The sequence below is a fragment of the Hydra vulgaris genome, chromosome 15 (genome assembly GCF_038396675.1).
Source record: "Hydra vulgaris chromosome 15, alternate assembly HydraT2T_AEP".
NCBI classification, from domain to species: Eukaryota; Metazoa; Cnidaria; class Hydrozoa; order Anthoathecata; family Hydridae; genus Hydra; species Hydra vulgaris.
In genome coordinates this window covers 23,192,501-23,205,835 of record NC_088934.1, presented here as the reverse complement: position 1 = coordinate 23,205,835, position 13,335 = coordinate 23,192,501, and the positions used below count along the sequence as shown (strand labels likewise).

General features: G+C 25.7%; 1 protein-coding gene across 2 annotated transcripts in view; it reads right to left on the bottom strand.

Annotated features, from left to right (window-relative positions):
- Positions 1–13,335, bottom strand: part of LOC136072006 (dynein axonemal heavy chain 8-like) — a 135,890-nt gene that overhangs the window by 100,896 nt on the left and 21,659 nt on the right. For both annotated transcript variants that reach the window (XM_065819355.1, XM_065819356.1), the window contains 7 exons: positions 10,172–10,335; positions 9,905–10,081; positions 2,869–2,982; positions 2,596–2,703; positions 1,557–1,805; positions 882–1,079; positions 216–292 (listed from right to left, as the gene is read on the bottom strand). In XM_065819355.1, the coding sequence (XP_065675427.1) occupies positions 216–292; positions 882–1,079; positions 1,557–1,805; positions 2,596–2,703; positions 2,869–2,982; positions 9,905–10,081; positions 10,172–10,335 (1,087 nt within the window). The remainder of the gene's footprint in view (positions 1–215; positions 293–881; positions 1,080–1,556; positions 1,806–2,595; positions 2,704–2,868; positions 2,983–9,904; positions 10,082–10,171; positions 10,336–13,335) is intronic.

Sequence of the window (13,335 nt, the reverse complement as noted above, 5' to 3'; positions counted from 1 at the left end):
CTCTCAAAAATAATTGCAAATAAGATTAAAAAATTTTTGAGAAAAAAATTGAAAATACAAGAAAATGTAGACATGAAGATAAAAACTTAATAAAAAGCCCAAAAAACTTTTTAAATATGTTTGCAACCATATATAATAACAATGTTACAGTAATTTACAATGTTACTGTTATTAAGTAAAATAAATTTAAAAAAACATTTCAACTTTAATTAAACCTTGCAAGAAGTTGAAGTGCTTGAACTGTTGATGTCGTTTTTTCAAAGCAATCATCGATAAAAATTTGAAGCTGACTCTGCAACATTTATAGAATAGTAATAACTTATTATAACATTATCAAAATTATTATAATTATTAAGTTTATATATGTGTGTGTGTTTATAAATATATACATATATATATATATATATATATATATATATATATATATATATATATATATATATATATATATATATATATATATATATATATATATATATATATATATTGCGTGTGCCTTAAAAAAATATGCTTGACTAAAATAAAGTGTCTGGATAAAGTTGTTTAACATTAGTTAAACTCAAGTCTAAATGACATATAAAAAAAATTTAAAACTTCAAAAGCATGTTTAAATAACTTTAAATTTGTATTTTGTTTACATATTGTTTGTAACTACATAAAATACCAAAAAATTATATAGAAATATCTCAGGAATAGGTGAAAAATAGGAAAAATTAGGAAACTAATCTGACGAAATAAGCAATGTAAAAAAAAGCTGAATTATTGTTTTAACAGCTACAGTTAAAAGTGAGCATTTTTAATGTATGTATGTATATGTATAGCATATATACAAAACATAAATATATATAAAGTATATATATAAGTTATAATAATCAGCTTACATCTATTTCACCAATATATCTTTTGAAGTCATCAAAATCATGATCAAAATCCACTTTTCTGTGATCAAGAATGTCGTAAGGTTTTTTTTTTATATTCTTATAAATTGTTTCAAAACGAACTGCAATAGCATCAATGCCCTCAATTTTTGATTCATGCAAAATGCTGTATGTGTCAATATATCCTATTAACTCAATAATCTAAATTAGTTAAAAATATTTAGTGTAAAACATTATTGTTAAACATTTTTAATAAACTTAATATAAACAAATACAAATACAAAGAACTATTTAAAAAAAAGAGTAATAAAACAACAACTACCATTAAATTATAAAAGAAAAAAAAAATTTATTAGTTGTTTAATATTAGTTAAACTCGAGTCTAAATGATATATAATAAAAATTTAAAACATCAAAAGCATGTTTAAATAACTTTAAATTTGTATTTTGTTTACATATTGTTTGTAACTACATAAAATACCAAAAGATTATATAGAAATATCTCAGGAATAGGTGAAAAATAGGAAAAATTAGGAAACTAATCTGACGAAATAAGCAATGTAAAAAAAGTTGAGTTATTGTTTTAACAGCTACAGTGTTACAGCTACAGCTAATAAAAAAATTCTGTTGTTTTACTATTATGATTAATAAAAAATATTTATATGCATTTCTACTAACCTTTTGTGTTCTTCTACAAAATGTATCAAACTTTCCAAAGATATACATTTCTGAAAACTCAAATGGCTTTTCGTGAGGGTTTCCTTCAATTTTTTTTTTAGTCCTCTGAAAACAGAGTTGGTATTCTTTATTTAATTGATTACAAATGTTTAACTTTTCAATTAAAGATTGTCGTGGTTGATCCCAAATCTTTTCTTTATTCCTTTCAGTGATATAATCTTTACATGCTGTTACCATTTGGTTTGTGACCTGAATTCAATTATTTAAAAAATAATTTAGACATCAGTATAGAGAGTTTGGAGAGTTCAAAAAATATATATTTTTTTAATAAACTTTCTTTAAATTTCAAAATACTAAAAAATTATTTTTATTCTATATATTTTGTTATTTTATTTTGTTTGTAAATAATTTTCTACTGTCAAGAAAAGTATAAATAATATTTTATGATATTTGGAGACAATATCAAAGATGCTTTTGTTTACTTCCATAAAAGCTGTTGTCAATTAGTAATTTAATGTACAATGTGTTTGAATTCAATAATTTTTTAAATTGTGTGAAGCAATTTTTTATTATGCATAGTATGTATAATTGTCTTGTTTTTTTTTTTAATTTTGTAATAAAATTGTATATATTGTATATATATATATATTAAATTGTATATATTTTTCTACATACCTACCATTTAAAGTATATGATTTTTTACAACTTAGGTTTTGAAAATAGTTTTTTTAAATAAAATTACTGATGGTTTTTTTAGAAGAAAATAACATCATTTATGTTATGTTTTTATTTTTATTTTTTACTTAAATTTAAATATAAAATTTTAAAATGAATATAGAATATGAAATTTTTAAAAATTATAAAAATTGTAATAAACCTACTAGGTACATGATCAAATAAAGTTTTTCAAAAACACTTGACTTTAACAAAATAAGCGTAGAAAAAATAAATGAAAAAATTACAAGAAATTAAATAAAACAACTGGAAAAAAATATGACAAACATTAATGAAAATAACATTGGCAAAAATAATTAAATACCTTAATAAACAATGATGTCATTCTCTGAGGTGTGTTATAATACTGTGATGTAGAATGAATAATCTGAATCGCACTGATTAATTTTGCAATTGAAGTAATCATCTTTGACTAAAGTATTTTGTTTTGAAAAGTATCAAACTTCAATTTTCTAGTTACAATATAGTATCAAACACAAATAAAAATAACATGTATCTAGAAATAAATCTATAAACTTTCAACCAGATTTTCCATATAGATATTTTTTTTTAATTTAAAACTATTGAAAATGCTTACAGGATCACTTTCATACAAAGGTTCACAGGATCTCTCAATTGTATCAAGATATTTAACATTATCTTTAGCTTCGTTTGCTGAATCAGTAATTCTGTTATTAAGTTCTTTCCATATCTAAAATCAGAAAATCACATAAATATTTTCAAAATATGCTTATATAATGTAACTGGATATTTCAAAATATGCTTATATAATCTAACTTGATTCATCTCGATTTATTCTTTCATCTGAATTATCTTGATTATTACTGATTCATCTCATTTTATTACCATTGAGATTTAAATATCAATAACCTGTTGCCATCTTAACATTTTATTTGCAATTTTTATACATTCTCAACAAGTTATTTGAGTCAATCATCAATTCAAGAATGTTTTTACAGTGAGGGAAAAAATAAAATGCAGTTATTAAAAAATTTTGTTTTAAAAGGAAAAGTATTTTATTATTCTGATATTGATCTCATTTTTAAACTAGCTAAATGTTTTTTATCACTTCCACGTCATTGATGATTTTTACACTTCCACATCATTGATAAAACATCAACTTTGATACAAAAAACTTACAAACTTTGATAATTTGATTGCAAAGTACTTGAGATGTTGTGTATGAGCAAAAGAAACATTTTTTAATATTCTTGTAAAAATAATCATAGTGAAGAATTTTGTAAATTATATGAATAACTTTATTAATATTAACTCTTATAACTAAGAATTGACTGATTGCTATGCTGTTCCCCATCAACTGATACTCAATTTCTAAATAACTTTATTTTGAATTAATACGTAATTTCACTTGCTCTTTGAGAAGACTGGTTGTTCTCTAACACTAAATGACGGTAACATTACACCATTGCATACTCCATTATAGTATCACAATTCCTTTCATTATACTCTTTTATTTTTACTACACCTTAACCCTCAGCATATTTGCTGCATTTAAAGCAAAACTTTTTTATAATTTTATTTATTTTATAACAAACTGCCTTATGAGCTACTACATTTTTCAATAATCATATGCTTACCAACAGGTATAAAGTTTAAACCCCTCTCTATTTGAGGGAGTTACAAATTTTATACGGTCATAATTTTTGAACGCTGAAAGATAATACTATGAAACTTAAAATTTATTGATGAATATAAGTCTAGTTAAGAATAGTAAAAAAATATTTTATCAACTTGTTGCCCTCACATTTGGACATTTGGTTTAGGAGGAGGGGGAGGGGCCTGGTTGGAATGAAATTTCTGGGGTTTTTTGTTCCCAGGCTCCAATCATTACAATTTTTTGCAACGCATAATTATTTGACATTAGTATAAACATACAAATGTTTGGAGTTTGCTCTGGAAGTTAGCTCTCAAACACCAAAAAATGCTGGATCCACGACTGCTTCTAAGCATAATTCTATGCAATAAATAACTTGTGCAACTTTGTATAAAATTTAATTCAAATCTCAATCATTTGCGTCATTGGTTAAATAGTAACCGTATTTCTCTAAATATCAAATTTATTATTTTTCACCCTCCAAAAAAAAGATTGATAATGATAATATAAAAAGAATTAACGGTAAAAGAGTTTTCCTATCTAAATATATCAAATATCTTGACAAAAACCCATCATGATCAACTAACTCAAATAAAAAAATCTCACAAACCAATAGTGTGTTTTCATTAATATGATGCTATGTTCCCAAACATACTCTAATATAAATTTACTATTCTATGTTCTACTGCCTTCTAAGCTATTGCTGCATTGTTTGGGGTCAAAAAAAAAACTTTCTATTAAATTATATAAACAGTTTACAAGAATTAAGATATTTTCTTTTTGAAATTTTAAGAACTAGGATAAGAGAGTTTAAAAATTAGGATATTTTCTCCTTTACAATCCAATATCCAAAATAGGTTTTAAAAATTTTAACATTTCAAATCCTTGTGAAGCTTTATAACTGTCTTTTTGAGGCAAACTCTCCGTAAAATATCAATGTATTTCTCGCTGGAACCAATTAATACCATTAAAAAAAAAAAAAACATTTAAAAAAAATACCATAATAAAAAAGAATTTAACTAAATACTCTTTTATTAAAAACTTTCTTCTTCTCAATAGAAACCAAATTAAGAAATTTTTATTTTACTAATGAACATTAATTTTTATCTTTTATTATTATTGTTTTGATATATTACTGCATTAATAAAACTATTATTATTTCCTATTTTATACTAATATTTTTAACTATTTATATTATTGTTATAATTATTTTTGAAGTTTTTTTTTTTTTATAATTACTGTCACAGTTATAAATTATATTACAATTATTGTCGGATTGTGTACCGAACTATCTATGCTGAACAGTTCAAATTACTTACGAACTGATTTGATCCAAAAGTAATGTATGGGGAAAAATTCGTTAAAATTTTTTTGGATTATTTTTTCAGACTACAATCCAATTCGATGCTTTTGGATCGGATTGCAATTCAAAAATTTGTTTCCAAATCGGAATCCAAACCGATATCATTTTTACGGATTTATACGGATTCAGAATAAAGAATGCTTTTGAAATAAGATTAATTTTTATTTATTTACAATATTCAAATATACAATGAAACGAAATGATTTTCATGTTAAGAGATAAAAAAAAGTTAAAATCACACTGAAAATGAATCATTTTCCAAATTCATTTCCTGGCCAATCAATGTCTTGAATTTTGCTGAGTTGCTTAGTGTTTTCTTTCATATATACCAACATCTCAACCTTTGAGATTGAAAGATTGGTTCTTCTCAAGCTTTATATATTCCCTGCTGTTGAGAAAACTCTTTCAAATGTTGATGATGCAGCTGGTATACAGAGGTTTTTTCTGGCAAGCCTTGATATTATTGTGTAAATATACTGGTTTTGTTTCCAGAATACCAGTACATTCGTATTTGCTGGAACTGGTTTTGAATTCAAATACCCTTCAATTTCAGCAGAAATGGCTTTCTTTGCGCTTGTTTTACCTCCAGGATTAATGTAACCTGCACCAAACACTTTCTTCCTCAGTTGTTCAGTGAAATCAAAGTTGTCATCATCTTCATCATCCAACATTAAAGGGGAAGGAGTGTTTTGGCTAGCCAAAATTTATTTTTTTGACAGTTCTTCCATAGCTTTCTTTATTGCAGTTTTGACTACTTCAAATTTTTCCCCCTCATCCACAAAGCACATGCCCTTGTTGTTAGGATCTAAAAAATGTGCAATAGAGAATTTAATATTTTGGAAATATTGAGGAAGTATTATTAAAAATATTAGGAAAATTTATTTCCTTAATATTTGCCTTAACAAAACTTGATGCATGCAAACAGTTTCCGAAAAAGAACTAATTATTAAGTTTTTGATGCATCCAAACAGTTTCTGAAAAAGAACTAATTATTTAAAAGTTATTTGAAAATTTTCTTTAATATTTGTCTTAACAATAAATGATATTTTAGAGGCATGCATAATGTTTTCAACAAAAGAACTAATTATTTGCCTTAATTGTTGAAATGAATGTAACAATTTTTCAAACTAGTTTTTATCTCTATTTCTATCTTATTTCTATTTCTATTTAAGTATAAGAAATATAACAATATAAATTTTATTGGACCAATTCACTAATTGAAACAATCCGCAAAGTGAATTAATTCACCAAAGAATTTGATCCACAACAAAAAAAAAAAAAAAAAACAGTAAAAACTGAGTTTGAAAAATTTTTAACTTTTAAATCAAAATAATATAATAATGGCTTACCGTAATAAATGTAAGTGAAGTAGACTTGTTGATCTGTTGAACGAATTGTTGTAGGTTAAGATTTCCAAATAGGAATGATTGAAAATAAAAAAGAAATCAACTATTTATAGGATGCCCACAATAAAAATATAATTTATTTGGACTACACCATTTAACGGTGACGCGAACGGAACACGATTTGTATAATTCGCTAAGCGAATTAAATTTAAATTCATTCGTAAAAGTTTTTCGGATTAATAATCCGAACATCAAAAAATCCGCAAAAATAAAAATTTGCTAGCAGTTCATAAAAATTTTTCGGATTAATAATCCGAACAGCAAAGAGAATCCGAAAAAAAAAAATTCACTATTAGCTCATAAATTATTTTTCGGATTATTGTTTGTAAAATATTTAACGATTGGACTGTTTTAATCTGCAAAATAAGTCGGTCTAACTTTTTGCAGACTTTACGAACCGAATCAGCAGTACCTAATTATTCTTACTATTTTTTTATCATTAGGTATAATTTTTATTATAGTTATCATATTAAGGTCTAAATTTGTAATAATATTTTATTCATATTATTATTTTTATTTTTTATCATTATTGCTATTATTAACATTATCATTATATATTAGTGCTTTACTTTTATTTTTTTTGTTTTTATGTTTCTTTGTTTATCTTTTTTTTCTTTATTTTATTTAAATTCTCTCTATGTTTTATTTAATAAATTTTCATGCCAAAATATTTTTTAACCAGTTTTAACAGCTTCTTAAAATATTTTATGCAAAAAAACATTAGGCAGTAATTAATTTTTGTAAAAAACATTTTCTGCAATTGTGAAATAATTTTTTTTTAGATAAAAAAAACAGATAGCTGAATAAATTTTTTTATACTTTTCATTTTTAATATCTCTAATTTAAATTTATTTTATTATATTTAAAGTAAATTTATTATTAAATATTAATAAATTTAAACTTATTTTATTAAATTTAATATTTTTTAAAAATATAAAATGCTATATTTCACAGTTTTTTTTACTTTTAAAATTTCCAAACAATACTAAAGAAAAGAAAATTCTTTTTATCAAATTTAAATTACTTTTTTATGCTCATTTTAAATTCAACTATTTTGTTTATTTATAGTTTCAAATCAATCAAATTTTTTCATCCAGTTACTAAAGTGCTAATATACAAAAGTGCTTAATGCTGTATGTGTATATAAATTGTATATAAATGCATTGCCAGATAAACCATAATCAAGCCTGTAGGAAAAATTATTTTACAGAATTTTTTTAGTTAACTTTATAAGCCAAGATTTTGTTAAAGCCAAAATGTTAAAAAAAAATAATGATAGTTAAGTTTTTTTTTTTTTTGACCATTAAGAATTTCACCCATAAACAATTGCGCCATAATTAAAAAAACAATTAAATTGTAAGAAAGCAAACATAAGGCAATAATGTTGTGTTACGAATGTTCTAAAAAATAAATCGGAATATAGGTTTTTTTAAAATAAAGAAATTTTTTTTTCAATTAACTTATTTTAATTTTGTTGATATTTTCTCTTTATAACAATATTGTTTATTTAAATATAATTAGGCTATTTAAGTTTTTTAAAGTACCACGTTTTAATATAATTAAAACGTGGTACTTTAAAAAACGCATTTGACATAATTTAACTTTTAACAATATAAATATGTATGAGATATAAATATAAAAAGTTACATTTACTGGTGTTAAGTTTTATATATATATATATATATATATATATATATATATATATATATATATATATATATATATATATATATATATATATATATATATATATATATATATATATATAACTTAATATATATTAATATATATAATTCTCCAAGTAATTATTTTTGTGACTTTTTAATATCAAGCTGGACCACCTTTAGCTTTTATGACTTCTGCAAGTCGACATAGCATCAAATCAACTAATTTCTTTGTCATATGACAAAGAAATTAGTTGAATTCTGCAAGTAGACTTCTGCGTGTCAACATGGCATTGATTCAACTAATTTCTTTGGAGAATGATCTTTGGCTCTTCTTTTATTTTTAGACATCATGTGCCACATTTTTTATCCAGAATAGCCCAGAGATGTTCAATTGGATTGAGATCTGGACTTTGCGCCGGCCATTCAAGTAACTCAATTTGTTTTTGGATAAAAAACTCTTATGCTTCTTTGATGTATATTGAGAATGTTAACATAAACCTCAGAGTTCATAATTCCATCAGTAAACTCCAGTTTTCCTGTTCCGTTCTAAGCCATCGATCCCCATACCATAACATTGCCTCCACTAAATTTTACTGTGCCTCAAATACAACTAAGTGTGAATGCTTCATCTTTTTTTCTCCTTTTTGAGCTCCATCGGACTTCACAAGATTAAATTTTAACTCGTCCGTCCACAAAACTTTCCTCCAGAATGATACCAGCATATTTACATATTTTTTAGCAAATGCAAGCCATCATTTTTGATGGATGTTTGAAAGGAATGGTTTCTTGTGTGGAACTCTTGCTTTGAATCCACTTTCTTTCAATGAATTTTGAATAGTACATGAGCTCACTTGTAACCCAAAATCTTTCTCAAGGAGGCTTGACACTTTTGGTGCTGATAGAAAGCGGTTCTTTTGCACCATCTTGATAATTTGTCGATCTATTCTTGATGTTGTTTTACGCTTAGCTGCGGATCTTGGCTAATTATACACATATCCAAACATATTATACTTTTTAATCAGATCATTGATGGTTCATAATTTTATTCCAGTCACTTTATTTATCAACCTAAATGTTTTACCTTGCTTAAAAAAGTCAATAACCAAATTGCGCTGAGCTTGGAACCATTCTTTGATTTTAACTGCCATACTTGGTCATATCAATGGTAAATCAAATGAATTTAAAAAAATATCAGTCAATTAACAAAAATTACTTGTTGCAAAACAACAATATTTCTAAAACTATTGCTTTAAAAACTTTTTTTAATAATCAATTTCAAAACTTCGTTTACAAAACAACATGTTCGGATAATTATTTTTTGTTGAAGTTTTAACACTCCTTTAGGAATCGTTAAATTTTAGCAACGCAAGTTAATTACCGTTGATTAATTTTTTGCTATATAAAATTGTGATTAAATTTGCTTTTAGAATAATTATGAAAGTATTTATCAAAAACATGTTTTTCTAAAATAACCTGAAAAAGTTTATTTTTCAGTGCCAGTTCGACCCTGGTATAAATTATTAAACAAATCATTAAAATACTAGAATATAAAAAATGGAAACCTTAATAACTTTACTCTTAGCAAGAACCAATATAATAATAACTGTTTTACATTGTGGATGCTTTATTTGATCAAGAAGTGTGTTAAACTTGGCTCTTCGTTGCCTCCAATGCTCTAACTCTGCTATAGGGCCAGTGTCGTCTGCCTCCTTTCGCATTTGTTCACTTTCTGCTAAAATCTTGGTAACAAATAGGATTTCTTGTGTCAAAATAACAAAAAACTTATTGAACTTTGTTAACTTTATGATTATTTGAAACTGGATAATTACCTGTTCAATTTGTTTACACCATGCTTTTACCAGATCTTCTAAATAAGTTATTTCTTCTGGATTATTTACAATCTTATAGTAATCTGTCACACATGTATAATCACAAATATTAATAGATTCACATTTCTTTAATTCAATTGAGTTGCGCAATGCTAAACTAGTTACTAAAAAAAAAAATTTAATTGCATTCCATTACTTATTAACATGATTAAAATTTATTCATCTGGTTTCATTAATTCAAAGGCCATCAACAAGCGATATCAAAGCTTATTGAACTGTTTTTAGAGAATATAAAAAGAAAATATTTAAGCTAAATTTTGTTAGTAGAATAAGTTAATGAGATTCTATCCTAAACTGCATCAACAAAGTTATAGTATAAGTAATTCTATTTTTACATAAGCAAACATTTTCTAGCAGTAAACCTCCAAAATAAAACTGTGTAATTCTTAAAAGTAAGATGCTCTAGCAATAATCATTTGTTGAAAGAAACTAGCTTTTAATCTTATTCTATGCATAATTCTAAACAATTTTAAGCAGTAAATAAGTTAAATTAAATCTTCGGTTGCAATGAATGATTTATTTTGGAAATGTAATAAATATCATTGATATTTATATTTCTAATTAAACTTTTAAAATTACTAGATAAAAAGTATAACTAAATATAAAATGGCTGCTAGAACAAGAAGGAAAAATGGTTCTTGGCTACATGAATATTTGGAATCTGGAAAAGAGCTACCAGCAGCTGCCAACATTGAGAGATGTGTTAAAATATGATATTTTTCTAAGATAAGCCAGTGAACAAAACAGAAGAAACTATAGTAATTTTGAGTTGATCCAGGATATTTACATTAAATTTTCAGAAAAATTGCTGATGGTCACTATTTTATTTAAGCCTCATGTAACTAGTTTAAAACATAATTTAATAACAAGGCTCTAAGATGCTTGCAGTAAAGCTTATCTAATTTTTTTTTTTTTTTAATTATTCACCTACCCAAGGCCAAGATGGCCACTACAGTGAGGAGACTACTTTTGTGGTTACAATTCTCTCTCAACTCTATAACTCCGAAACACGAACCTTGACAAAAAAGCCGCTGCGCTGAGAAACAAGTTGAGCGAGGTACTACCAGGGATGTGGCAGCGATTTCTCAAAATAAAGCAAGTAAAGTTATGAAACAAAAGTTCATCATTGATAAATTATTTGACTTGGTTGATTTCAAATGTATGATTTCACTTTGTAATGAGAAACACTGTCCTCCTGATTGTAAAGTTGGTGCCCTCATTACCTTTATCTGTCCTAGGGAGAAAAAAATATCGATTAATGAACTGGTTTATATAAAAGGTATGAGTGGATATACTAAAAATAATATAAAAGTATTAGTAATGCTTAAAATTAAATTTTACTTAATAAATATTTTAGTTAATAAACTCAATTATTATAATACTTATTTTCTCTTTGGTTATTTTTAAAAGATAATTTTTAAAAATACTTTTCTAGAAGTAAACAAATTATTGCCACATATTTTTAGCCTAGGGAGAAAAGATTGAAACTCTTAGTTCTTATCAATTTGGGCCTGCTGATTTAATGGAGTCAAAAAATTTAAAAAAAGTAGAAAGTTGCAAACAAAAAAGAGTAGAAGAAAAACTGAGAAAAAAATCACATGACACAAAACTAATGCTTAAAATAAACAAAATAGCACAAAATTTTTGATGAATTTAATTTTGATGAAAGTGAGAGTTCTATTCAAAAAATCTAAAAACTATGACAATATCTCTAATATTGCATTAGCCAGTATTAGATATGGTGTTGGATTAAAAGCAACACTCTGAAATTATAGCAGATAAAATATTTGAGTATACTGAAATGAGAAAAGTTAGCACACACTTACAGCAATTCATGGAGACTCTACCAATGTAAATACTGGTTGGGAAGGAGGAGTAATGCACTTAATGAAGCTAAAGTTAGGGCGAAAGTCAAATTGGATTGTTGTGCCCCACACACCAATGAGTTACCATTAAAACATGTGATTAAACTGTTAAATGGAGAATCTAGCAGGAAAAATTGAATTGGACCTATAGGAAGCTTACTTGACAAAGCAACCAATCTTGTATTTAACTCTTTTTTAGTATGGTTGAAATTGGTGAGTCTCTTATTAACTTAAGTAGCAATGAGTGAAAGATCTTTTTACTGATCAGTATTATGGCTATCAAATAATTTAAGCTATACACAGTGGTCATGTTCATCAGCAACTAGAACTTCTTGAAATTGACCCTGTTAACATAGCCAGATGGTTAATAACAGCCAATAGAATCTGTAAAACTTGATCATTTTATCTTGGTCTTCATAGCAATGCAACCCAAAATCTTCTGAAACTTGTAAAGTATATTGTAGGTGTGTATTTTCCTGTCCGGTTTAACATCAAAGTTAAGCAGAGTTGGATAGAAGTACCAAAACATGTTACCAGCTTAAATCACTTCAAAATCAGTCACTAGATATTCAGAGTACAGTCATTCCAACTGTTAAGCAATCTGCTTGATCTCCCTTCTCTGAGTCTATTCTTTGTACTATGCTTTGTTTTGTGAACAAAGAAGAGAGAAGTTTCAATGTTAACAAAATTCTTGAAATAATAGGAGAAGGTAATGAAAATGTACAACTAGGAGATTTCAATTTTTGACCAAAAAGGACACAAGTTATTAACACTAAAGCAATTTTTCTTAAAGATCTTATTAATTGGAATGAAGTTTTTGAACCACCATTAACTTATTGCATGACAACTAGAGATATCAAACAGTACTTTCTTAAACCAATGATTGTACAAAAATGATGTTGTCACACTCAAGCTGTCAAAAGATGTGTAAAAACGTTGCCCAGACATGTAAAAATGTTTTCACAGAAGATAGGAGAGATAATTGGATTAAAGGACAACAGTTATCACAGAAATTAATGCTGCGTAGTCATCCAAACGAAACCTTATTGGCTTGACAATGTTTAAGAAATAATTTTTATTATAATATTGCAATGTATTTTATTGTGCCAGTAAATATGTTTCATGGATTTATAAAAAGCATTTTATGTTTTGTTCTATAACACATTTTACCTCACTTTACAAATTCAGCCGTGAGCTGGGGGTGGGGGATGGACAAAACCCATTTTGCTGTTTCAAAAT